This window comes from Chroicocephalus ridibundus, chromosome 3 (assembly GCF_963924245.1).
Source record: "Chroicocephalus ridibundus chromosome 3, bChrRid1.1, whole genome shotgun sequence".
NCBI lineage: Eukaryota > Metazoa > Chordata > Aves > Charadriiformes > Laridae > Chroicocephalus > Chroicocephalus ridibundus.
In genome coordinates, this window is record NC_086286.1 from 88,387,175 (window position 1) to 88,412,045 (window position 24,871).

At 40.1% G+C, this 24,871-nt stretch overlaps 1 protein-coding gene across 1 annotated transcript in view; it reads left to right on the forward strand.

Annotated features, from left to right (window-relative positions):
* MDN1 (midasin AAA ATPase 1) overlaps positions 1 to 24,871 on the forward strand; it is a 105,221-nt gene that overhangs the window by 61,196 nt on the left and 19,154 nt on the right. Inside the window, exons 59-83 of the mRNA XM_063329975.1 lie at positions 2,969 to 3,139; positions 3,284 to 3,498; positions 3,597 to 3,978; positions 5,496 to 5,605; positions 6,728 to 7,424; positions 8,463 to 8,624; positions 9,434 to 9,707; positions 9,933 to 10,168; positions 10,832 to 10,927; positions 11,160 to 11,254; positions 11,967 to 12,091; positions 13,220 to 13,366; positions 13,643 to 13,752; positions 14,208 to 14,281; positions 14,470 to 14,665; positions 16,198 to 16,357; positions 16,527 to 16,673; positions 18,558 to 18,684; positions 19,597 to 19,702; positions 20,769 to 20,884; positions 22,119 to 22,598; positions 23,162 to 23,388; positions 23,747 to 23,893; positions 24,117 to 24,289; positions 24,656 to 24,817. Of these exons, the coding sequence (XP_063186045.1) occupies positions 2,969 to 3,139; positions 3,284 to 3,498; positions 3,597 to 3,978; positions 5,496 to 5,605; positions 6,728 to 7,424; positions 8,463 to 8,624; positions 9,434 to 9,707; positions 9,933 to 10,168; positions 10,832 to 10,927; positions 11,160 to 11,254; positions 11,967 to 12,091; positions 13,220 to 13,366; positions 13,643 to 13,752; positions 14,208 to 14,281; positions 14,470 to 14,665; positions 16,198 to 16,357; positions 16,527 to 16,673; positions 18,558 to 18,684; positions 19,597 to 19,702; positions 20,769 to 20,884; positions 22,119 to 22,598; positions 23,162 to 23,388; positions 23,747 to 23,893; positions 24,117 to 24,289; positions 24,656 to 24,817 (4,935 nt within the window). The remainder of the gene's footprint in view (positions 1 to 2,968; positions 3,140 to 3,283; positions 3,499 to 3,596; positions 3,979 to 5,495; positions 5,606 to 6,727; positions 7,425 to 8,462; positions 8,625 to 9,433; positions 9,708 to 9,932; positions 10,169 to 10,831; positions 10,928 to 11,159; positions 11,255 to 11,966; positions 12,092 to 13,219; positions 13,367 to 13,642; positions 13,753 to 14,207; positions 14,282 to 14,469; positions 14,666 to 16,197; positions 16,358 to 16,526; positions 16,674 to 18,557; positions 18,685 to 19,596; positions 19,703 to 20,768; positions 20,885 to 22,118; positions 22,599 to 23,161; positions 23,389 to 23,746; positions 23,894 to 24,116; positions 24,290 to 24,655; positions 24,818 to 24,871) is intronic.

A 24,871-nucleotide genomic window follows, 5' to 3' on the forward strand; every position in this document is an offset into this window, starting at 1 on the left:
TGTGCTCGGCAAGATCATGGAGCAGAGCATTCTGGAAATTATACTAAGGTGCATGGAAAATACGTAGGTGCTTGATGACAGCCCATATGGCTTAATTAAAGGCAAATCATGGCTGGTAAATTTGGTGGCCTGTTATGACGTCACCTGTCTGGACTTGTACAAAGCATTTGACACTGTTCTGCGCGACATCCTTGTCTCTGAATTGGAGAGACATGGATTTGATGGATGGACCACTCAGTGGATAAGGAATTGGCTGGATGACCACACTTGGAGTTGTGGTCAACGGCACGATATCCTAGTGGACACTAGTGATGAATGGCGTTCCTCGGGGGTTGGTATTGGGACCGGTGCTGTCTAACATCATTGCTGGCGACCTGGACAGTGGGATTGTGACCCACTTAGTGGATGAGGGAAAAGCTGTGGATGTTTTATCTACTTGGATTTTTGCAAAGCTTTTGACACTGTTTCCCACAGCATTCTCCTGGAGAAACTGGCTGCTCATGGCCTGGACAGGTGTACTCTTCGCTGGGTAAAAAACTGGCTGGATGGCCGTGCCCAGAGAGTGGTGGCAAATGGAGTTAAATCCAGTTGGTGTCCAGTCACAAGTGGTGTCCCCCAGGGTTCGGTGCTGGGGCCGGTTCTCTTTAATATCTTTATCAATGATCTGGATGAAGGGATCGAATGCACTCTCAGTAAGTTCACAGATGACACTAAACTGGGCGGGCGTGTTGATCTGCTTGAGGGTAGGTTGGCTCTGCAGAGGGATCTGGACAGGCTGGACCGATGGGCTGAGACCAATGGTATGAGGTTCAACAAGGCCAAATGCCGGGTCCTGCACTTGGGTCACAACAACCCCATGCAGCGCTACAGGAATGGGGCAGAGTGGCTCGAAAGCAGCCCGACAGAAAAGGACTTGGGAGTGTTGGTTGACAGCCGGTTGAATATGAGCCAGCAGTGTGCTCAGGTGGCCAAGAAGGCCAACAGCATCCTAGCCTGTATCAGGAATAGTGTGGTGAGCCGGACTAGGGAAGTGATCATCCCCCTGTACTCGGCACTGGTGAGGCCCCACCTCGAGTACTGCATTCAGTTTTGGGCCCCTCGCTACAAGAGGGACATTGAGGTGTTGGAGCGTGTCCAGAGAAGGGCTACAAAGCTGCTGAGGGGTCTGGAGGACAAACCTTATGAAGAACGACTGAGGGAGCTGGGGTTGTTTAGCCTGGAGAAGAGGAGGCTGAGGGGAGACCTTATCACCCTCTTCAACTGCCTGAAAGGAGGTTGTAGAGAGATGGGGGCTGACCTCTTCTCCCTGGTGACAAGTGATAAGACGAGGGGAAACGGGTTCAAGTTACGTCAGGGGAGGTTTAGATTAGATATTAGGAAACATTTCTTCACTGAAAGGGTTATTAAACATTGGAATAGGCTGCCGAGGGAGGTGGTGGATTCACCATCCCTGGAGGTGTTTTAAAAAAGGGTAGATGGGGCACTGAGGGACATGGTTTAGAAGTGGCTCTTGTCAGGGTAGGCTAAAGGTTGGACTCAATGATCTTAAAGGTCCCTTCCAACCTCAACAGTTCTATGATTCTCTGATTGAGTGCACCCTCAGCAAGTTTGTCAACAACACCACACTGTGTGATGCAGTCAACATGCTGAAGGGAAGGGATGCCATCCAGAGATATCTGGACAGGCTTGAGAAGTGGTCCTGTGTGAACCTCATGAAGTGAGCCAGATTTGCAGCCCAGAAAGCCAACTGCATCCTGGTCCGCATCAAAAGAAGCGTGGCCAGCAGGTCAAGGGAGGTGATTCTGCCCCTCTACTCTGCTCTTGTGAGACCCCACCTGGAGTATTGTGTCCAGCTCTGGAGCCCCCAGCATAAGAAGGACATGGACCTTTTGGAACAGGTCCAGAAAAGGGCCCCGAAGATGATCAGAGGGATGGAGCACCTCTCCTATGAGGACAGGTGGAGAGAGTTGGGCTTCTTCAGCCTGGAGAAGAGATGGATCTGGGGAGACCTTATAGCAGCCTTCCAGTACCCGAAGGGGGCCTACAGGAAAGCTGGGGAGGGACTCTTTATCAGGGAGTGGAGCAGTAGGATGAGGAGTGACTGTTTTAAACTGAAAGAGGGGACATTTAGATTAGATGTTAGGAAGAAATTCTTTACTGTGAGGGTGCTGAGACACTGGCACAGCTTGCCCAGAGAAGTTGTGGATGCCCCATCCCTGGAACTGGCCCTGTTGGATGGGACTTTTGAGTAACCTGGTCTAGTGGGAGGTGTCCCTGCCCATAGCAGGGGGGTTGGAACTACATGATCTTTAAGGTCCCTCACAACCCAAACCATTCTATGATCTGTGGTCTAATAGATAACAGGAAATTGATTGAATGGCAGGTGCCAGGCTGGTTGCATCTACGTATTCAAAGTAGTTTTACACTGAAAAATACTTGCCTCAGTTTCTGTGCCTCTAAATTTTTTTTAGGTCTGGGTTGTAACTCAAATAGACTGAGACAGTTATTTGATGCATTTTCTGTAGAGCTTTTAATATGTCAGAGAAATTATAATTTGTTAATATTTAGCTATGATACAATGGTGGTTGTGTTCCCACAAAGCTCAGTAAAACAGCAAGTTCACTTTAAATGCTTCGGAGCAGAATATTGGCTAGCTTTATCTTTTTTATGCTCGTATATCATAACAAAAGGTCGCACAATCATAGACTAAAGGCTGTATTCTGAAAACTTGCTCTGTAAACACACTGCATATTCCACAGATAGAAGGAGGCAGTGCAGACCTCAGGAGGTATACTTTTTGTTGAGAAGAGATGCAAACACCACCTGAATTTGAAAAAGATCTTGAAGAGTATCTTGTGCACTCCTTACTGAAAAACAGTATCATACTCCTCTTTTTTGTGTTTGTGTTCTTGATTGTCTTTTGCTCCCGGTAAATGATTTTCAGCTCAAGGTCTTTCTCCCTTCTTAGATATCCGCTGAAGAAATGTCTATTCTGTCATCTCAACTAGTTAATGCTGCATTAGCATCTTTTTGGAGCAGTACTTTCACCACCGACCCAGACTACTGGTTGACTTGGAGGCCTCTACCTGCAACAGAGGAAAAAACCTTTTCTAAATCACATATGAACTGTTCTATGAAGGTTTGTTTCTTCTGACCTAATCAAACAACTAGCCTGAATACTCTTATTAAATGATTTAACAGCTTTCTAAAGCAATACTGTAAGTTCTAACATAGTTAGTGCAAGTTGCATCTGAACAATCTAACTCTTAATCTCTTAATTTAGGGCCCAGGTATTTTGACTCGAGCCGTTTTCTCAAAGTGCTTCTTTGAAATTCTAACTAGCAGCAGCAAGACAAGCCAGTGGGATGTGAGTGGGCTTCCTGTTCTGTCGTCATCCCATGTGACACTAGGAGAGTGGATGGAGAGAGCACAGCAGCTTCATGAAGTCAGCACAGCACTGTGGACCAACCTGGCTGTCTCTTCAATAGCAGATTTTAGGTATTAAGACCTCTGTTCCACATACAAGTTGTTGAAATCGGGCACGTTACACAAGTTTGCTTACCGCGTGTAAACTTTTTTCATTCCTTTGCCTCCAGATACACAGATGCCAGGCTACAAGGAATAATGCTAGGCAGACAACTCTCTGCCCTGGTAGATCTGGTTCCAGTGGATCTTCAAGAGGAATTTTTGGAATGCTGTGAGAAGCTCTACCTCAAGGATCCTGTTGCATATGAGTACCTTCTCAAGATACTTAGAAGCATTACTGAGCAAGAGTTACTTCCTAAAGAATTCCTGTTTCTCCTGCTCACTTGCTTGCAGCAGTTCTTTGGGGAAGGGCTTAAGGAGTTACCGGAGACAGCTTGGCGAGGAAGCCTCTGGGTGAATATTGGTTTGGTGCAGATCCAGGTGTGGCTTCCGCAGACCAGGTTTGATCCAGCTGTTAAAAGAGAATACAAGCTCAAGTATACAAAAGAAGAGGTGAGTGTGGAGCTGGCTTTTACCTCTGTAATGTGTAAAACCCCAATGCAAAGGAGTTTGGCTTGGGTGTTCTTGGGCAAATCTTTAGTCGTGACTTTTAAACTGTATAATTATAATTCCTTTTACTGTCCTCTGTGAATCACATATTTAAGAATTTTCATTGCAATACACATTCATCACACAATCTTCACAAACTTCCCTTAACATGAAAAGAAAAGAATTCCCCACACCAAAATCGAAATAACATCATCACAACACCAAACAAAAGTGGACAATTTACACACAATCCCCTCCTCATCCCTTCACCACAATTACATTAATAGAAATTCCCACAATCATTCCGCACTTTGCTCTCTAGGTGTGTTCAGTCCATGTTTTGCCCATTACCTCTCCCGATTACTATCCTTATCTCAAATTCCTCATGCCCCATGTTGAGCACCAAAAAGGACTGTGGTGGGTTGACCCTGGCTGGACACCAGGTGCCCACCAGAGCCACTCTCACTCCCCTTCTCAGCTGGACAGGAGAGAGAAAATATAACAAAAGGCTCGTTGGTCAAGATAAGGACAGGGAGATTACTTAGCAGTTATTGTCACGGGCACAACAGGCTCAACTTAGGGAAATTAATTTAATTTATTTCTAATCAGAGTAGGGTAATGAGACATAAAAACTAAATCTTAAAACACTTTCTCCTCCCCCCGAGTGGCACAGGGAAATGGGGATTGGGATCAGTTCATCACATGTTGTCCTGCCACTCCTTCCTCCTCAGGGAGAGGACTCCTCGCACTCTTCCCCTCCTCCAGCATGGGGTCCTTCCCATGGGAAACAGTTCTCCATGAACTTCTCCAACATGAGCCCTTTCATGGGGTGCAGACCTTCAGGAAGAGACTGCCCCAGTGTGGGTCCTCCATGGGGTCACAAGTCCTGCCAGCAGACCTGCTCCAGTGGGGGGTTCCTCCCACAAGTCCTGCCAGGACCCTGCTCCAGCATAGACTCTCCACAGGGTCACAGCCTCCCTCAGGCACCCACCTGCTCTGGCATGGTGTCCTCCACAGGCTACAGGAGCAGGTGGATACCTGCTCCACTGTTAACCTCAATGGGCTGCAGGGGGACAGCCTGCCTCACCATGGTCTTCACCACAGGCTGCAGGGGGATCTCTGCTCCGGCACCTGGAGCACCTTCTCCCCCTCCTCCTTCACTGACTTTGGTGTCTGCAGAGTTGTCTCTCTCACATATTCTCACTCCTGTCTTCCGCTACTGTTCCACAGCAGCTTTTTGCCCTCTTCATAAATATGTTATCACAGAGGCACTACTACTCTTGCTGATGGGCTCAGCCTTGGCCAGTCTTGGAGCTGACTGGCATTGGCTCTGTCGGACATGGAGGAAGCTTCTAGCAGCTTCTCACAGAAGCCACTCCTGTAGCCTCACCACTACCAAAACCTTGCCATGCAAACCCAATACAACCTACTTGGTTACCAAAACCAGAACCTCAGAGAACGGTTTATTCTTTCCTTTTTAGTTATACCAGCTGGAGTGTGAATGGAAAACAAATGATTTGTCATCCCAGCTGCACACAGGAAAAAGTATTGAAGACAAAGCAGTCAGCAACTATATTCATCCCCATCTCAGGTAATGTCTCAGAATTTAACTCTTCTCTTCCAGATTGGAAACTTCATCTTTGGGTGCTTGGGCTCCAAAGCTTTTTTTCCACAGCTTAACAATTTTTGTATTTTTCTATAGAAATAAGGGCTGCTGGTTTAAAAGTATCATTTTGCATATTGAGGTGGTAAAGAGAAGTACAGAAGCTGCTCTGCTTAGTTGCAGTGACTAAGGAATTATCTGTACACGCTTTGTACTGCTGTAACTACAATTAAAGCAGTGGCCTTCATGTCTTGATAAAATTGAAGCTATGCCCAGAAGTGAAAATAAAGCCATACATCTAAATTACGATAATTTCATTAAAATGTGACGATGTTATTAACAAACTGAAGTGAGATGGAATGTGTATCTATCACTGCACCTTTTCAAGGCCTTGGCAGATGCCAGTGCTATTTTGCAGAGTTCTTGGACTGGTTTGTACTGGGTAGAAATCTCCAGATGTGTATTCTAGCACAGCCTTTGCCAATGGTGCTGTGGATGAATTAAATATCTCACCACAGATCTCACCGCGTAGAGTACACTGTTGACATTCAGAATTTGTAGCCATTGTTGGGTTTGTTTTTTATTATCTGAGGGACTTGAGGAGGAAATTTAAGTGAACAAAGATTTCTCCTTTGTGCTGCTTTCCAGGTGTTCCTTGTGCACAGATAAAAACTTTGTATTATTCATGATTTTCCACTATTAATTGAAGTTTCCATTTAAATTATTAGACACGTAGAGGATCTGATAGATCTATGCTATTGCTTGAAGAGGACAGTAGTCATTGAAAGCAAGTTCTGAATGTCTTGAGTTTTATCAATTGCTTCCAGTAATACTACTTTTTTCTTAACGCTTACAGAGCTGTCAGTCAACAAACAAAAAATTAATTTAAGTTTGCTGAAGTGTTGAGGAGGTGAGGGGGAAGAGCAGAGAAGTACATATGCGTCTTATATGGGTGTTGCTTCTTGGTTTTTTCCTTATTTGCTATTTCACACAAACTAGCAGAATATTTCTGATGAATCTTCTTATGTATCTAACTTACGTTAGGTAAATATAAGCATGTTCATATGAAATGTTTATATGTCTAAATTGGTCAATGTTATTTCTCGACAGACTGTTGCATGAAAGAATGCAAAGGTTGAAGGAGCAAATAAGCAATCTTTCCAGAAAAAAGGCCTTCAGGCCTCCAGCTCCACCCTATGATTGCTTATACCAGGAGACTCACCAATACATCAACAGCATAGCACGGGTTTCTACAGTCCAAGATCTTTTAGCCCGCCTTCTGCAGTTCCTGCGTGGGGGAAGACCTAAGTCACTCCAGGCAATACAAAACCTGTTAAATGAAGAAGCATCTTGGCAACAATCACACCATCAGTTTAGAAAACACCTGGCAGAGGAGTATGCTGCATTCCCTGATGCCATCATTCCACTGCAAGCTGCCATCTTACAGTTGCAACATGGCATGCGATTAGTGGCTTCTGAAGTTTACGCAGTGCTCAAAAGTTTTGTGCATCCAGCAGATCTGACCAACCTCCTCACTTCTTTGTTGACATTCCCTTCTGTTGGCCATGCCTTCCCCACTTACTTTGCTCGTGCAGAAGTTTTATGCTCGGTGAATTCAGTTGAGGTCCTTCATGGACTTAAAAAGTTTTCTCTGAAGCACTCTGAAGTAGAATCTGAGGGAGTAGAGCAGCCTTGCCCAACTCTGGAGCAGCTCTTAATGAATGCTTTGTTGCGTCTTCGATGCCATGTGCTATCCAGAGGAGAGATGGACAAGAAATCTCTGCAGCTTTTTAGACATCTGTGTCAGGTAGGAGCTGAATACCAGTGGCCAGGATTCGTGCAACTAAACTACCTTGTCCCCAGTACAAGAAAGACATGGATCTGTTAAAGCATTTCTAGAGGAGGGCCACACAAATTATCAAAGGGCTAGAACACCCCTTCGCTGAAGAAAGGCTGACAGAGTTGGGGTTGCTTAGCCTGGGAAGAGAACGCTCCAGTGACACCTTGTGTCTTTTGAGACCTTATTGTGGCTTTTCAATATTTAAAAGGGGTTCATAAGAAGGACGGAAAGAGACTTTTTGCCAAGGCTTGTAGTGATAGGACAAGGTACAATGGTTTTAACTGAAAGACACTAGATTTAGGTTGGACATTAAGAAGAAATTTTTTATAATGAGCGTGGTGAGACACTGGAACAGGTTGTCCAGAGAAGTTGTGGTTGCCCCATCCCTGGGAGTGTTGATGCTCAGGTTGGATGGGGCTTTGAGCAAACTGATCTAGTGGAAGATGTCACTGCCTATGGCACGGGGGTTGGTACTAGATGATCTTTGGAGGTCCCTTCCAACTTAAGCTATTCTATGATTCTGCCTCAATAATTGTCGGTATAATGTTCTTAAAGTTTTTTTTTTTCCATTGAATTGATAAAAGATAATTTTAACGTAATCTAAAATATTGCATTAACTTGTTTGGATTTATCAAGGCATAAAATCATACCCTGTGATAGTTACCAAAGATGATATTTATTTAAAAAAAAAAAACAAAAACCAAAAACACACCAAAAAAAACCCAAGACAAACTTTGTAAAGAGTTTCGTTATAAAATGGTTAAGAAAGGAGACTAGAACCTGTCCAAGCACTCTGTTACATACTGTTTTCTGTGCTTTTTCCTCATTGGTTTGTTGAGAGGGCAATTTAAAAATTTACCTTCAAATTAGATGGCTTTGATTTATACTGTTGTAGACTGTAGAGGAGGAAAGAGCCAAACAAGATAGATGCTGCCCCTTTGATGAAATACGAGGTGATTTTAAACATTAACTTCTGTAAAAGCATGCTGCTTTGTGTTTCCTTAGGCAATTATAAATGAATGGGATGAACAGGAACGCCGTGCTCAAGAGCAGGAGGCAATGGAACGCAGCCTGTACAGATACAGGAGTAAAAGTCATGGGAAAGGACGGAGTGAGGAAGAGGAGGAAGAAGAAGAATTTAGGAGGAGATTTCCCCTTCACGAAAAGGTAGCAACTGTAACTGACAAAAACTGTCTGAAATAGCTCCTGGAAAGACATGCTATAAATAAAATGAGATGAGGAATGAAGCAGTTATTCCTTCAGCCAAAAGTATATTTTGACAGAAAGGTATTAAGTACTGTGTGTTTAGTTTATTTTCTCTTCTGCTTTTAGAAAGTTTTTGGAATTAACGTCTGGACTCGAACTTTACTGTGGTTCAGCTGAATAACTCCAGGTTACTGAATGACACTATCATTAGTTATTTTTTGTAAAATTCTGGAGTTTGATTCATTTAGCAAGTAAGGTCTGTTGAGGTTTAATTACCCCTGAAGAAGTCTAATCTCCTTGATTAAATAAAGCTGTGAGATTTTTTCAAATTTAGGTGGCCTGCATTACTGTATGATTTTTGAAGTGTGTCTTCACCAAGCAACATTGTGCAGTACAGAAAGGCACGAGACAATTATGCGTGTTGGTGTGTTGTTGGGATGTAATAGTTCAGATCTTCAAGTGACCAGTCAGCGTTGAGGTGGTTTACAGGCAGATATGACTGGTGCTGCTTTCCTGAAAGAGATTTAGTTGGCAGCAGCTCAGGGCTCACTGTACTGCCCTCTTGCTTGCTGTGCTTATCCCCTTAATTGTTTTATTCACCTGTGTTCTGTTTCAGACTGGCGTCTGAGCTGTGAGGTCGGCAGTGTATCTGTATAGCGCCAGCTCCAAAACACCAGTATATTGTTGCAATGACAAAAAAGGGATGTGGGGAAGGTTAGGCATTAAAGGAAAAAATTATAATTGACCTTTGGTTATCATGTAATTTGCAGGACTTTGAAGATATCACAGCTGAGCCAAGCCTAGAAGAAAAAATGGAAACTGAAGATGCATCGGAAGATCAACTGGAAGTTGATAGAGCCCTTTTGTCCAAGAGCTCTATGCAAACAGTAATGATGGTTCATCAACAGTTGTGCTTAAACTTTGCTCGATCCCTGTGGTATCAACAGAGTGTGCCTTCTCATGAAGCCAAACATTATTTCAGTACATTTATTTCCTGCTATCAGACTGGTGCATGTCTGGTGTCACAATTCTATCCTTTAATTGGTAAGATTGCTAGCAATATTTCAGTATGTTTCTTCTCTTCCATACTCTCATCTCATTGCTTATGTGTGTCATATTCTTATATCGTTGTTACCCCAAGCCTTATCATGTTATGTATACAGGAGGAAAAAATAAAAGAACTTTTTCTGTTCAACTGAAAAAAAAAGAATTAATAGTATATGTGATGCCTCCCTTTTTTTTTTTTTTTTTTTTTTTTTTGCTTCCTAGGTGCTGAAATGAACGATAGTCTTTTGGGAAGCCAACTTATAGTTAGCACTCTTCTTCGCAATACCTTTTTTGAGGAATTAACTTCGGATCTTGTGCTGCAGCAAGATGGCCCGTATGACTTCTATCAGCATCCTAACATTCAGCAAGTCCGACAGTGCCAACCTGTACTTGATAATTTTGCTAAAGAAGTAAATGGGCTACTGCAGGAATGGCCGGAGCATCCAGTACTTGTGCAGGTAAAGACACCTCAACAAGCGTCAGGGGAAAAGCAGAACATTTCAGAAGTGCATTTGTGTGTAAATATGTGTACAGATATGCATAGACAAGTGCACACATACACTTGCCTAGATGTTGTCTGTATTACTTACGCAGATGTTTTGAAATCATACCTGTTTCTTCTTAAGAGGCATTAGGTATTATTAGCTGTTCTGTTTTACTTATGAAATGTTAAGTGGTATGCACTGCCTACTCTGATCTTACATCTTTAAACAATCTTCAACCTGACACACTTCAAAGATTCTTTAGGTCTTCTGCTGGTCAGGCTCCTGGTTTTTTTCCAAAATGCTTTCTTTCATAGTGCTGTAAAATGGATATTTTTGGTCTCACTCACGGAGCCTGCGTGGCCCTCAGGTTATATTTCTTAGAGTAATGCAGAAACTCAGAATCAGTTAGACCTTTGCATTAGATTATTCCTGCTCCTTTCCCCGAGTACACTGGCCTTCACTGAACTGCTAGTGAGCTTATACTGAGACGAAGAAGCGGTGTAAAATAAAAAAAAAAAATTAAAATCTTATCTCCTGCAGAGGAGGGTTATACTAATACAAATGAGCTTAATTTTATGACTGCTTCTGTTGAAGATCAGTTACTATAGGTTGAATGCTTATTTTTTTATTCTGCAGCTGTTAGTTGTGATGGACAGAATCCGGAGTTTTGCACTCTCTAGTCCTCTCTCAAAGTTCCTGAATGGCTTGGAAATTCTCCTTGCAAAGGCACAGGTAAGAAAAGAGCTAAGGGAAACTTTTATTTTCTTTTGTGCTTCCTTATTTATATGGCATCATGATAAAAACAACTAAAAGCTGTCTGCGTGCCAGGATCTGGGGAAGTGAACTTGCTCCATGCCATAAATTTGAGATGTAGGAATGTAATCCAGACTATTGCATGAGTCTTGCCATGTAAAAGACTTAATTTCTGGCTTTGTATAAAGGGGAACTTTTTTTTTTTTTCCAGGACTGGGAGCAAAATGCCAGTCGAGCTTTGTCCTTGCGGAAACATCTTGATTTGGTCACACAATTGATTATTCAGTGGCGTAGACTGGAGTTGAAGTAAGAACTGTCCTTCCCTACTGCTTTTTTCTTAGATACTGTAAGCTTTCATCTTCGTATGGAGACGTATTCCTATGCAGAATTGCCTTAATCATAGAACATGCGTCTCTCTGTGTGTGTCTGTCCTAGTAACAACGTGGGGAAAAAAACCCTGCAAACCAGCAGCTGTACTGTCTCAGAATGAGCACGTCCAGCACGTGGTGACCCTATGTATATGCCTGAGGAGGAGCAGGAGCAGGACAGATAACTACAGTATTTCATCCTAATATTTTCCAAGTGTTCTCCTGTTTTCATCCTAGTGCTTACTGAGCTTAGACTGTTTTGTCTATTTAACAACCCCCATCAAATTTTCCTTAAAAATTATTGTCTAGTCTCCTGTTAAGACCATGTAAAGCTTTTGTATCCACAGTACGCCATGATTAGGAATTCCACAAGTCTACCTCAGGTTTTGTGAAAAGAAACTTTTGAACCTTGCTTGGACTGGTTTTGTTTGACAGTCACTTGTTCCTGCATTTCTTCTCTCGTATTTAGTAATAGTGGCAAAGCAGTGATCCTCAAGAGTTGACTGTGTATATTAAGCGTATGTGCAGATGACTCCATCCTGTAAAATTTTCCTTTAGTAGAAAATCAAGTTTATGTTGTCTTGGAACCCAAACTACACACAATATTTTTGCTTTATTTTTTCTTCTCTCCCTTTCCTTATTGTTTCCAGTTGCTGGTCAGTAAGTTTGGACAATATTATGAAGCAGCATGTAGAGAAATCCACAAAGCACTGGTTCTCAATCTATCAGATGATTGAGAAGTATGTTCAAGAACAGACAGAGGCAAACACAGAAGGTAAGTGCTGTCCTTATATGAATGTGTGGTGCTGTTCCAGCAATTACTAAGGATACATAATTAAGGTCCCAGATGCCAGAGTTTGACAATGCACTTTCAGGTGTCGTTCTTGAACCCTCTGCCCTATAATAAATTCTATTACTGTACAGGGTCTTTCATATAGAGCGAACTTCATGTGGTATTTTATTTCTGGAACTACCTGTGTGTCTCATAGGGCTAACATTGTAAGTCGTGTAAAAAAGAAAAAAAAAAAGTCTGTAAAATTCATCTAAAAGAAAGAAGACCTGTGGTAACTGTATGTCATGCACATATGAACATTTCAAACAGATTTGGAAGGTAGGAGGCCTCCATCTGCAGCCGGAAAAGGCACCTCATTTTTTTTAACTGCACAAAGCATAATTCATATTCCAGCTTAACTGCTTTTAACATTCTGTATATATAAAGCCTAAAGAATTCTTACAGTAAGTATGTTTTGGTACATGCTGTTCTTAGCTCTTAGCAAATCTGTCTGCAGTTGTTCATGTTACATAAAATAGAGGAAACAATATAGCTCTGTCCCTTGCCTCCCCGAAATTTAATGAAACTGTAAAGATGAAAGTAGCATCCTCTGGCATGAGGCAGGGTTCTTACCAATCTTGTGACTAATTAATGCACGTACTTGACGAGCTTCAGATCCTTGTGGTTTTTTACATCTACAAGTAGACAGCATGTTGTCTTCCATACGTAATGCTCTAAAGACACTGTACCATTCTCTGCCAGATTCTTCTAGGATCTATTTATGTCTTGATGATTTTGAGGAGTTAAGGAATTGGCAGTGACCAATTTATAATATGGCTTATCATGACCAAAGAAGCACTCTGAAATAGGACATGTAGCTGACCTCGGTTGCTATCTTACTGCTGCCTCTCTTGTCCCCTCTCCTTTCTTCCAGTGTGTTGTTTCTTGGTTTTACTTGTTATAAAATCAGAATTTTCTCCCACGCCCCTTTCCTATTTTGTTTTTAACCTTTCCTAATAGAGACCTGATATTTTGATGGAAGTTTACAAAGAGCAGACAACAATTTTAATGTACACGGTGTTTTTTTTGTTTTCTCCTCATTTCCTTCTAAACTTCTGGCGCAATGTTCAGTAACTGAGCAAATGGATCTGAAAACGCTGGTCAGCACACTACAAGCTTTTATTGAAGGATCCCCGCTGGGAGAGTTTCATGCACGACTTCAAGCACTACTGGTTTTCCACTGCCACATCTTGCTGATGCCTCAAGTAGCAGAAAAGGGTAAGTTGTTAGTGTTACATGTGTTGAGTCTTCTTTACAACAACCTGACCATCAGGTATTTGAGACTTTCCAAACAGATCAGTAAGCTCATAAATACAACACAAGCCTATACTGCTGTTTTTCCCATTTTCATGAAATACTGTTGGTCAATTTACCCCATCTTTTGGTGTTGCTAAGCTTCACGATTACAGAAAAAAAAAAAGGGATGTTTTTCTCCTCTTGATACTGAAGAACGTCCTGTTTTAAAAGAAGCTTGTTATTGTCTGTCCCTTCTAGATGTTCTGTGCAGCGTCCTGTGGAATCTATACAATTATTATAAGCAGTTTTCAGAGTGTGTTGAGGCCAGAATCACCGAACTTCGCCAACCTATAGAAAAGGAACTTAAGGTAAAAGGAAACTTTGCTCAGATACTATACTGCGCAAATCAAAGGAACAGTGGAGCAGATATTATTTGAATTTGTATATAATAGCTTTGTTGGCCACTGAAATCCCTACTGCACTTCACATTTTCCTCAGGAATAATTTATTTTTGAGGTGGGGGGTTGGTTGAAGTCTTTAACGTTTGATCAGTCTCATTTAGCCATGGAGGTTTCTATCCAGTAGTGAAGCCCCTTGTGGATTTCACAACATTTGGCTATGCAGCAGTTTTAGCATAAATATATTAATAATGTATAATATATATTAATAGAATAAGATGCCTATGCAATAGTTTGCTCACTTACTAAAATGTCTTCCATTTTAAGACCGACAGATGATCATAGTTTTAAAGATCATCTTTTATATGCAAATACTTCATTGCAATAATATAAGTAATCCCATTGATTATCTATTTTCCTAATAGGAATTTGTGAAAATTTCAAAGTGGAATGATGTCAGCTTCTGGGCTATAAAACAATCAGTTGAAAAAATACGCAGGTAACTCAGAGCTTGGAATTAAGCTTCATATTTGCAACCTTCCTTCTATGATTTCTCTATGATGTTAAATTTAAATGCAAGAATATTTCTTCTGCTCCTAACACAGTGGAAACATTTATTTCCAGCTACTAAGAGATTGGCAGGTTTATAAAACACAGTTAACATTTTTGTGCTCCTTTGGTAATTAGGACTCTCTTTAAATTCATGAAGAAGTTTGAAGTTGTTCTGGGTGAACCATGTCGGCCTGCCTTGGTGGAGATTGGTAAGGAAGAGCAGCTGGACTGCTTGGAAAAGCAGGAAGAATCTGCGAACAAAGAGACCAAAGTTCAGAGACTAAACAACACATTAAGAAAAATTCTGTCTGCTAGAACAGATGTTGCCAAGGTGACTGTATTCTTTATTCTAAGTGTGGGAAGGATATTTTATCTGTTCTCATTTATATATTGCTTTTCACCGATATATGCAGAAAAATCTTATGTAAGTGTCAAATCTGTTGAATTATGTCATCAACTCCTTGGTCTTATTTGTGTGTTCAGTGTTATGAAACACTGCGGATGGGTGGGAATGCAGCATGGAAAGACAAGCATGTTCTGTATTGATTTGGCACAATATCTACGCTCTAATATAGAGATGATAGCATTACATATTTCATCTCCCAAGTTGCCTGCATATTGTCTGCAGCAACTTATTACTTCCCTACTAGTGCAGTAATATGGACTGGAAGTTGAAATTATTATTATGCTTTTTTTTCTAAACAAGGACCCAGGCAAATGATTGTGTAGCTGTAGGGTTTGTGTGTATATATGCGGTGATTAAATATAAAAATTACTTTGAGCTTGATTTCTGATAGGGCAATGCACTACATTGTCATGTTTGCTGTTGGCTGACAGCTTGTGTACTGTGAACGTTTGCCTTGGACTAGCTGATATGTGGTAAATCCTACTCCACACTGCCACTGTTCAGTATGTCTCTTAAATTGTCCAGCTCAGAGAGGAAGTCAACTAATTTTCTTCCTGAAATAAATTCCTATTCACATCCATTAGTTTTTGTTAATAAGATGCAATGATAACTCATGAGAATTTGGGGGTGAGTGGGAAATGCTCAGTTACTCTTAGCTTCCAGGGCTTTGTTGAGTTTCTTCAAACCAGGAGGGTAGGTGATCTTGCTCTTGTCCTGTGACAGGAGGTAGAGTGAGGAGGCAGAAATCTGATGCAAATCTAATGTGTTTGGTTTGTTGATTGGTGGTTGGTTTGTTTGTTTGCAAGCCTGTTACTGATAATCAACAGGGCTGTTGGTTTTGCTTGTTGCAGTTTCATGTTGTCTTCATTCCTTAAACAAGATGCATGCAAAATTAAATTGAACAAACCCTAGGGATTAGCTTTAGACATGCTGGGGGTTTACTTCTGTTATTAAATAATTTCTATTTGCATACTGTTTTTGTTGTTCTTTAGAAGCGCAATTTAATTTGTGTCTAGTGAAAAGAAAGTGATGGTGTTCTTGTCTAGTGCCCTGAGGGCATTAGTGATTTAGGTTAATGTGCCTTTGAGCTTGGAAGGCTGAGGAAGCTGACCTGCAGCAGTGGTAATCTCTATGAAAGAGGTAATGACAAACACCTAAGAGAGTAGGATCATAACATCTTCCATTTGTTTGGCTGTTTTCAAAAATAATGTATGCCTGACATACATACATATATATATATATATATATATATATATATATGTCGTGATTTTCCTCAAGTGTTGGTGCTGAAGTGTTCGAAGGATCACATGGGCACGTTTTGGGGTTTCAGATGAATGCAGAATTTAGCCCTTGTTTTTGCAGCAGTTTACTCTTAATGGTCAAATAAGACAGCTTTGAGTATGTGTATGTAATTACACTGTTCCTTCTCTTTTTTTTTTTTTTTTCTTTTTCATCAGAGGGCACTCCCGGAAGAATGTCAGGATGGCATTACATTTCATACAGAATCTCTTCAGCATCGTCTGCCTAAGCTTACTAAAAAAATGAAGAAAATGTGTACAACAGTTACAGAAAATAATTCATTCTTAAGCCTGGTGGAAAATCTTGACCAGTTCACAGGTTAAGTATTCTTGTGATTTCCATACCATAATTGACCTCCGTAACATAAATGGAACAAATCAGGAAAAAGTGTGGATATATAGTTCCCTTCCCAGACAGGCTTCCCGTGGCTGCTTTGTGTATGTTAAATTTTCGCATCTCTTACCTTTCCCTGCTGTCTTCTATACAGGTGGTATCATTGTTTCTGTAGTCGAACTGCAAAACTTAACATTTGATCAGACAGCAGATAAGGAGAAGCAGAAATCAGAGGCAAAGCATATTCAGATGCAAAAGCAACGGGCGTTGTCAGACCTCTTTAAAAGCCTTGCTAAAACAGGTGAGCTTTGACTAAAAATGTGTTTGGTTTAAAAGTACAAAGTTTTTAAGCATTTTACTATTTTTGCCAATACATCTAAACCCACCATGATACTATGTTCTTGAAGTTGTTGAGCCACTAATACGTAGAAGTGTTTAGGTCTGTCTGTCTCTTTGTTGATGATGAGACCTGGTGTGTTAGCCCTTTCAAATACCTTCTGTTCTTACATTCCATTAGATGTACAACAGTAGCTTTTTTGAAGCAGAAATCTACTTTATCTCCAGTCAGAAGTCGCTGCCCAGCTTTTAGGAACAAGAGGGAAGCTCATTATCTTGTATCCGTTCTCTGATCCAGAACTGAAATTAAGTTAGCTTGTTAGAATGAGAGCCCATCTCTCCGTTAACAGTCTGGTAGAGATCAGATTGACAGAGGCACGGTTGGGCCATGGAGACTGAATCGTCTGTTGATGGGAATCATTGGAGGCACCCCGTTCAGCAGCCCAGTCTCCATTGCTCCCCTTGCTAGTTTTAAAATAAAGGACCCCCCCAAACTATTAATTGTTGCCTTTTCCTTTGGTGTTAGGTTAAATTATTCATCAACTGTTCTTAGCCACGCAGCAGTTTAGAAACCAGCAGAAGTAAGCAGTCTTGTTAAATAAACAGCTGTCTAACAGCTGCTAAGTCATAGGCAGAAGTAGAAATTAATGTAGCTTTGCCAATTTTTTTCTTCATTTTTGAAGAGAGTTTAGTGTTTTGGTGCTTCTCTTGGAAGCCATAGCTTCTGGCCTGCAGTAATCCTAAGAACCTCGCAAAATAAATACAAACAAATAAATTTGTTCCTCATGGTTGCAGAAGGAAGCTTGGAAACATGAAGGGGTCCAAGAAAGCAATGATTTTGATAACAAACTAACTCAGTGTCACAACACTTGGACAGTAAATGAAAACAAAAGCATCCTAAATGCTTTCTGGGAGGTGGGAGGAGGCTTCAGTTGTAGTTTTGAGTGTGTGTCGCTTCTGCTACTTTAATGAGTTGGTGTGTGTTCTGAGTAAGTAGTTCCCAGAATATTAAGGTCCTTTTGGATTTAGATGACTGCAAACACAGGTGAATCTAAGTGGGCGGTTTCATGCGCACATACGCTTCTCCTTTGTTTTGCATTTTTTGCACTCACTGGTGCCAAAGGAATATCTGCCGTTGCTGCCCTGTGAAGTTTGTGCCGGAGGAATGGCATGCTGTGATTTAATTAACACGTGGGACTTGATTTCTTTATTTGGCTCTGTCTTTGATTTCAGGAGATACCTTTATCTTCTGCATCTGTCAGCCTTTTCATGTCTTAAAAATGAGGTGATGATCTTGAACTCAGCTTTCTTAGAGGGCCAGGAGCAATGAAAATGTTGTTCTTAAGACTTTGTTCTCCATTTTGTTTGGAAAAATGGCAACATAACCTAAACAGCTAATGAGTATTTCTTACAAGCTGTGCCTACTTCAGGATACTTTGAAAAGAAGGTTTTAATTGGCTTGAGAAAAATGAGCATGTTTAATCCAGTTTTAAAAATAGCTAAAATAACAGTCTTAAAACTGAGTTTTAAAAGTACACAGCTGTAACTTTCTCAGGCTGTAGTCTGCCTTACGGGTTCAAGGCTTTTTTTGTTTTTTCTCTCACCAACCTCCTTTATACGCGCAGGTTTACATTTGTCTTATTTCAGCTGTTTTCTTCAGCTACGTTCAGCTGAAGGTAGCTAAGCCAGGATTTGTTCTTACCTTACTTACAAAACTTGTCAAAATCAGACAGCATCAGGAAAACAACTACATCAGAAGATTTTATATCTTAATACCAACTGTATGAGTGACATTTTTCATATAAAACATTGAGGACATAAAAGGATGTGTGTTTAAATGTCATTCCAGGTTTGTCATACCGGAAAGGTCTTTCTTGGTCCCGTTCAAAAGACTATCATGAAATACTCTACCTTCGGCCGCTGGACTTGCGTAGTGCCTTAGGTGTAGTAAACTGTACACATGAACTGGATGCCACGTATGTACACAGTATTTTCAGCCCTTAGATTGTATGAATTGTAGCTATAATATATAGAACTTCTTGCACATGGATTTAAGTTAGAATTTCTGGACTGTAATTCATTTAGGATTTTACATATTGCCTTCCCTTCCCTCCAGTTACTTCTCAGTTTGAAAATCCCGTACGTTGTGTCCTGGCACGTTCAACTGTGTGAGGGTTTTGTTGTTGTTTGTTGTCTGTTTTTTTTTTTAATTTGCACTTTTGAAAACTCTACCCTCAGTTTCATTGTTCCTGTGAATTAGATTTCAATTAGCCCTCCACCGTCCAGCTTTGCCAGGGATGCTTTGCTAGCATCATATTAGAATTAGACTGTAATGATTTTGTTAAAGATGAGTCGTAATTTACAGGGATTACTTAGTTGTTTTGTCTTCATTGAATAATGGAATATTTCAGGAGAAAATACATAGACTTCAAAGGGGGCATTTCTGGAAAAACTTACCTAGAGGAAAGACGTTCTTTCAGATGTTTCTCTGTTATTTTTCTGGCAGTAAGTGATTTTTGCCATTGAGTCATGCTGGTTATTGTCCTCCTCAGGTGTAAGGACTTAGCTTACAATATCTTTCATCAAGGCCAAAATAAAGGCTCCCCTATCAAGCTGGAGTTAGCTGCGTGGGAGGAATTAAAAAAAAAATAAATTACTATTTAAGTGTTAAATAATATTCAGTGATAGAGATTTTGCTGCTGTTGCAAAATGTTTTCTCTAGACTAAAATACTTGTGGATAAAACAAAGAATTACAAGATCAATGCATTTGCAAAATAACAAATTGTAAGCAAATTTGTTATGTTGAAGAGCTGACTTGGTGGTTCCAGTGTGCTGAGGTAATGAAATTATATACCTTTCTAATATTAGACTTTTTGTGTTCCGTCAGGTTGCTGACGGAGATTTCTTCTGCCTGGGATGGATGCCAGAAGTACTTCTATCGGTCACTTGCACGCCACTCTAGGCTTCAGACAGCATTATTAGCACCTGCCAAGGTATAACACCAAAGTAAAAATGGAAATCCTACTTCTGTTGACTTTATTTTACCAGCTTGGAGTGAAATTTTCTACTAGTAAACAGGTGGTGTGAGAGCATGCTATGTTCTTAATACGGTACAAAATATGGTATTTTGGGGCCAATCATTAAATGCAGCGTTTTAAAACCTGTTGTTTTATGACTGAACAATACTAGTTTAGTGAATTAATTTAACATTTGTTAAATGTACAATATCTTTCATCCCAACAGATCCCAAATTGTTACTTTTTGTGCATGAAGGAAACTCAAAAAATGCTGAATCAAAGCTTGTTAGGAAAACAAAACCAGGATTTGGTTTTGCTCATGGGAAAAAAAAAACAACTGTTGAGCCTTATAATTGGATATAACTGGAGCCTGTGCCAAACACAAAAAGTGCCAATATATTTCTTTGCTTAAAAATTGGTCTAAAATCAGTACAAGGAACAAGTGAGTCCTGCCAAATCAGTACCACTTTTCCAGTATTCCAGGAAAAAGGGATCTCTTCCAGATGCTGCTCTTCTCACTATGCTTCACCCCTTGTTTTACAACGTGATCTTGTCAAGCGTCACAGCTGGCAGTGGCATAAATAATAGAGCAAAACTAATTTCAGCTATGTTCCGTGTTCGGAACACGGATTGAAAGTAATTGTCAGTACATCTGGTGAAATGAGTTGTGGAAGTGGTTTTAGCAGTGGTCGTGAATGTAAAAGTTCAGGCTGGTATCTCTTTAATCATCATTTATGTAAGGTAGCTTTACTATTGGAACTAAATTCCTGGTAAGAGTTGCTGCAGTGGCGTGCAATTTAATATGACTGTTGTTGCAGAAGCTACTTGAAAATCAAATTTGTATGCAGATTATATGGAAGATGCAGAAAAATGAAGATGCTTGTATATAACTATAATTTTTGTTGGTATTTTAAGGCTTGTTCAGTTAAACAATAGCCTTTCAGCCTGCACAGTGAAATGAAATAGAGGCACAGAGAATGTTGTTGTCTGCTTATTCATCTAACTGTTCCCTCCCACTTTTTTCTGTATCTGTTTTCTTTAGGATATTGGACTAGGTAGCATTGAGCGATGCAAAGGATTCACTGCACACCTCATGCAGATGCTTGTCAGACAGAGACGATCTCTTACTGCATTGACAGAACAGTGGATCTTACTGAGGTATTTTGCATTTTCCAACGTTTAAATGTTGTCAAGGAGTTTGACAGTAAGCAATTCAATTCAAGAAAAATGGAAAATAAGGTAAAGAAAATAAAATTCTTCCCTCTACTTCCCCATTTCTCTCCTCCCCTCAATTAAGCCTAGATATAAAACGTTTTAGGAGATGGGGAGGAGCGAAAAAAACCCCAGGGGTTAGGTATTGTTTATCCTGTCATTGCAGCCAATAATTCGGAATCAAAATAGTTTGGGAAAAACAAGTTAGGCATACATGAAGACTTCAGTTACTTCAGTTAACTACAAAGTTAAACCTATAAATTGTTAAATCTCTCTCATGTGGTATTGGCCTAAGTGGATTTTGGCTCTGTTCAAGTTGTTGGTTTGATTTGAAACAAATAAATAATCTGGATGAGACTTTGAGCCAATATGAAGAAACCACAACAGCTTACAAAAAAAATTCTAGAAAGGTAGGAGATGCTAGATTTTGTGTCAAAACTGTAAAAGGAAAAGTGTAGAGGAAGGCTTGCTCACTGGATGTGATTTTTCACTACATTGCTTGACTCACCAGTTTCACTGGAAACTCCACTGTGCATATTTGTGCTCTTCACTATTGTAATCTGTAAAACTTTTTGAAGTTGAGTCAGGAGCGATTTCCTTTGTACTGGGAGGGAAAGCTAGACTGGAGATTAGTGATGCAAAATTTATGTTTTCTAGGAAAAATTCCTTTTCTAGGAAACCTAGAAAAAACAAACAAACAAAAGCCCAGAATACAAGCCCTTGACTTTACAGTTGCAGGAATAGTGACTTACCTGCATTGTTGTGACTTTCATTGTGAATCAGATTAAGCATTTGTTACGAGTTGACTGTTACACAGCACTTCAGAGCATCATATTGTGTTAGAATCTAGTTTGCTTTTATAATGCAGGAAAATGAATAATATTTGAGCGTCGGGCCAGGAGTTTAAGGATTGTTCAAAAGCATGATGTAGATCCTGAGAAATCTCACAAAGCCCTGTTTTCAGGACAGTTCAAACATATGCAATGGAGAGAAAAATTCAATAATGAGCAAAACTTTTTTTTTTAAAAAAGACTATCATTTTAGCTCTTCCAGAAAAAGTTTTTACTCCTACTGAGTTCACATTATCTAGAGCTTTTTCAGTCTAAAGGTTGAGCTTTTCAAAGGGGAGTATAGCATAAAAGTCGGTGATTGTAACTTTTCCTTCTTTCTTCTTAACCAGGAACCTTCTGGGTTGTATACAAGAGATAGATTCTAGGTTGACTGCTGACAGAGAATATAATGTAGCATTTCCTCCTCAAGACGGTATTCAGCGCTGGACTGACAAACTGCAGGAACTTTCTATGCAGTGTGTGATGGCTCTCGAGGAGCTGTCTTGGTTTATACAATGCTGCCCAAAAGAAGAGTTAACAAAGTGCAGTGACAATGAAAGGACAGATGTCAAAGCAAATATTTGTCGGAGTTCAGGACCTGAAATGGGAAATGCTTTTACGGGAATACCTGACCTAATTCCCTCAGAGCTAAAATACCTGACTCCAGTAACAATTGAGAACCTGCCTCCTGGATGCAGGATGCGAAATAAAGATCAGTTATGGCTGCAGCTAGCTACACAATTGACGACGATGCTGGCAAATGTGAAGGCAATCAAAGCAGAAGTGGACAAAATAAGACAACGGGCACGTGAGACCTTGTTTTATTCCTGGTGAGTTCTACATGTGTGTGAAATTGAATCTCTCTCACCTCACGTTTTATGTTCATATCAGATGTGTGAACTCATCTTGAAAATATTTGCCTATGCATATCTTGAAAAGTGTGTTCAAAAGTGTTCTTGAAGCTTGTTTCCATTCATTTTTCTTGCAAAATGCAATGCCTGGCTTTTTAAACAAATGTATGTGTCTTCTCCCACTCCCATGACAAGTCAGAAAAAAATCGGTCCATGTCAGCTTCTCAGTTTGTCTTTGGTTTCCTGGGATTTCATCCCCATAGCTCTTTAGTTAATGGAGTGAATTTCAAATGTAAATTTAATGAAGAAATTTCTATTTTAGAAGAAATCTGTAGCCTATTTAATAATAATAATCCTCTCATTTTCTCTCTGCTTCAAACAGTGTGAGTATAAGTGGGACATCTGCTCAGTGTCAAACTTTTTATTAAATAAATTCAAAATGGAGATCCGTTGCCTCCCCCTCATCTGTGTCCCAAGCAAAGGTTTAATCTGAAGTTGAACTGTTTGTTGTTCTTTCAGAATCATGGTATTTCTTGTTGCAGGAGAGATTTTGAAGTTTGCACATCAGCAATGAGTTGTTTGCTGGAAGCCTCAGCTCAGTTACAAGCCATAGAGTCCCTGTTTCTTCCAAATGGGGAAGACAGGCAAGCTGTAAATCAGGTGGCCCTAATCAAGAGCCTAAAGTACATACAAGAAGTAGTTAATAATACATCTGCAGATTTCACAGCCTGGAGAACACAGCTTCTTGCTTCCATGTCAAATTGCAGTGGTAAGCACAATTCTTCTCTGCTCGTTACATAATTTAGATAAATATGTAAGAATTCATTGCTTTGGTTATTGCAGAAGATGGCTCCGTGTTCATTCAGATAGCCAGAAACACTTGATGAAATGCAAAATTGCAAAATTTAGTCCAGACTTAATTTGTGCAGTAATATTTTTTTTCCGCGCCTTAGTCTGATGACAGATCTTACACCATAGTTGTACGTCAGGACTAGCAAGGAGATTTAAGTAGAGCTATGTAGTAAAAATTGCATATTCCTTATGCTCCTTGCATAGGGGAACATAGTAATGTGTAATTCAATGTGTTGGGGTTTTTTTGTAAAACTGCCTGTGTTATGGTTCAAAAGGAGATCAACAGTCAGATGAAGAGTTTGTGGAGCACTTCTCAGGAAAAGTGGAAACTGTTATCCGTGTTGTTCTGTATGCCATCCAGTGTTTGGTAGAGAGAAAACAGAAAGATGGAAAAGAGGAAGAAAAGTCTTCAGAGGAAAATGGTAAGTTTGTTAACTTAAGGGGGAAGAGCGGAGTTTAAACTATGCAAACCTAAAAATTCCTTAAACTCTGTGTCAAGCAGAGGTACCAATACACAAGGAAATTGCCATTTTAATAGAGGATGTCTGTTTAAACAGATAGGATGGATATTTCTAGATGGCTTGCTATAACATTTTTAGAATATCTGACTTGATTTTTCTATTTTTTCATGTATTTCAAACAAAGAGGATGCAGCCTCATTTGACGGGATTAAAGCAGGACATATAACTAAGCTTTTGGATGAAGATCTGTCTGCTGATTTGGATTCTTTGCACGTGCAGAAAGCAGTTTTAGCAGTTTCAGAACTCCTGGAGAACCTGAAATCTTATGGGGAAGATTACACTTCAGATAAACATAAGGTAAAATTGTTCTTCTCAAGAGTTTTTGGCTTAGGGATCTCAAAAGATTTGGAATTGTGGACTTTGGTTAAATGTGCATTGCTTCTTATTGTTTAATACCTTAGAACTATGGTCTAATGTGACAAATTACGGTCAAATGTAGATACTCTTCTATAGAGCAAAAGCCAGATGTTCCTTTAATAAGAAGGAAGTTCTAGTTTTTGTGAAAATCTAGAAAAAGCTCCAGAAAGCTTAGAGTTTACTTAAACTCACCTAGTGATATTTCTGGTTTGAGCATCTGTTTTCAGTCTCTATCATCACCCTCTCAGGTGCATCTCAGTATATACATAATGGTGTTTGACAGCTGTTCTTTGGTTTTAACTGCAGTTCTTCAACCAGTCCTGCTATCTGCTGGTGCGTCTAAAGCCCATGCTCTGCAAGTATTCAGACCTGATCCTGTTCTACCTCACCGTTTCACTGGCATCTCACAGGAGTACTGGAAAATTGCTTTCTGTTCTAACTAGCATTTTTACAGAGCTTGCCCAAAAGGTAAGTTATTAGAGATAACAGTGTATATATGGTAAGCATATATTTAATGTATAC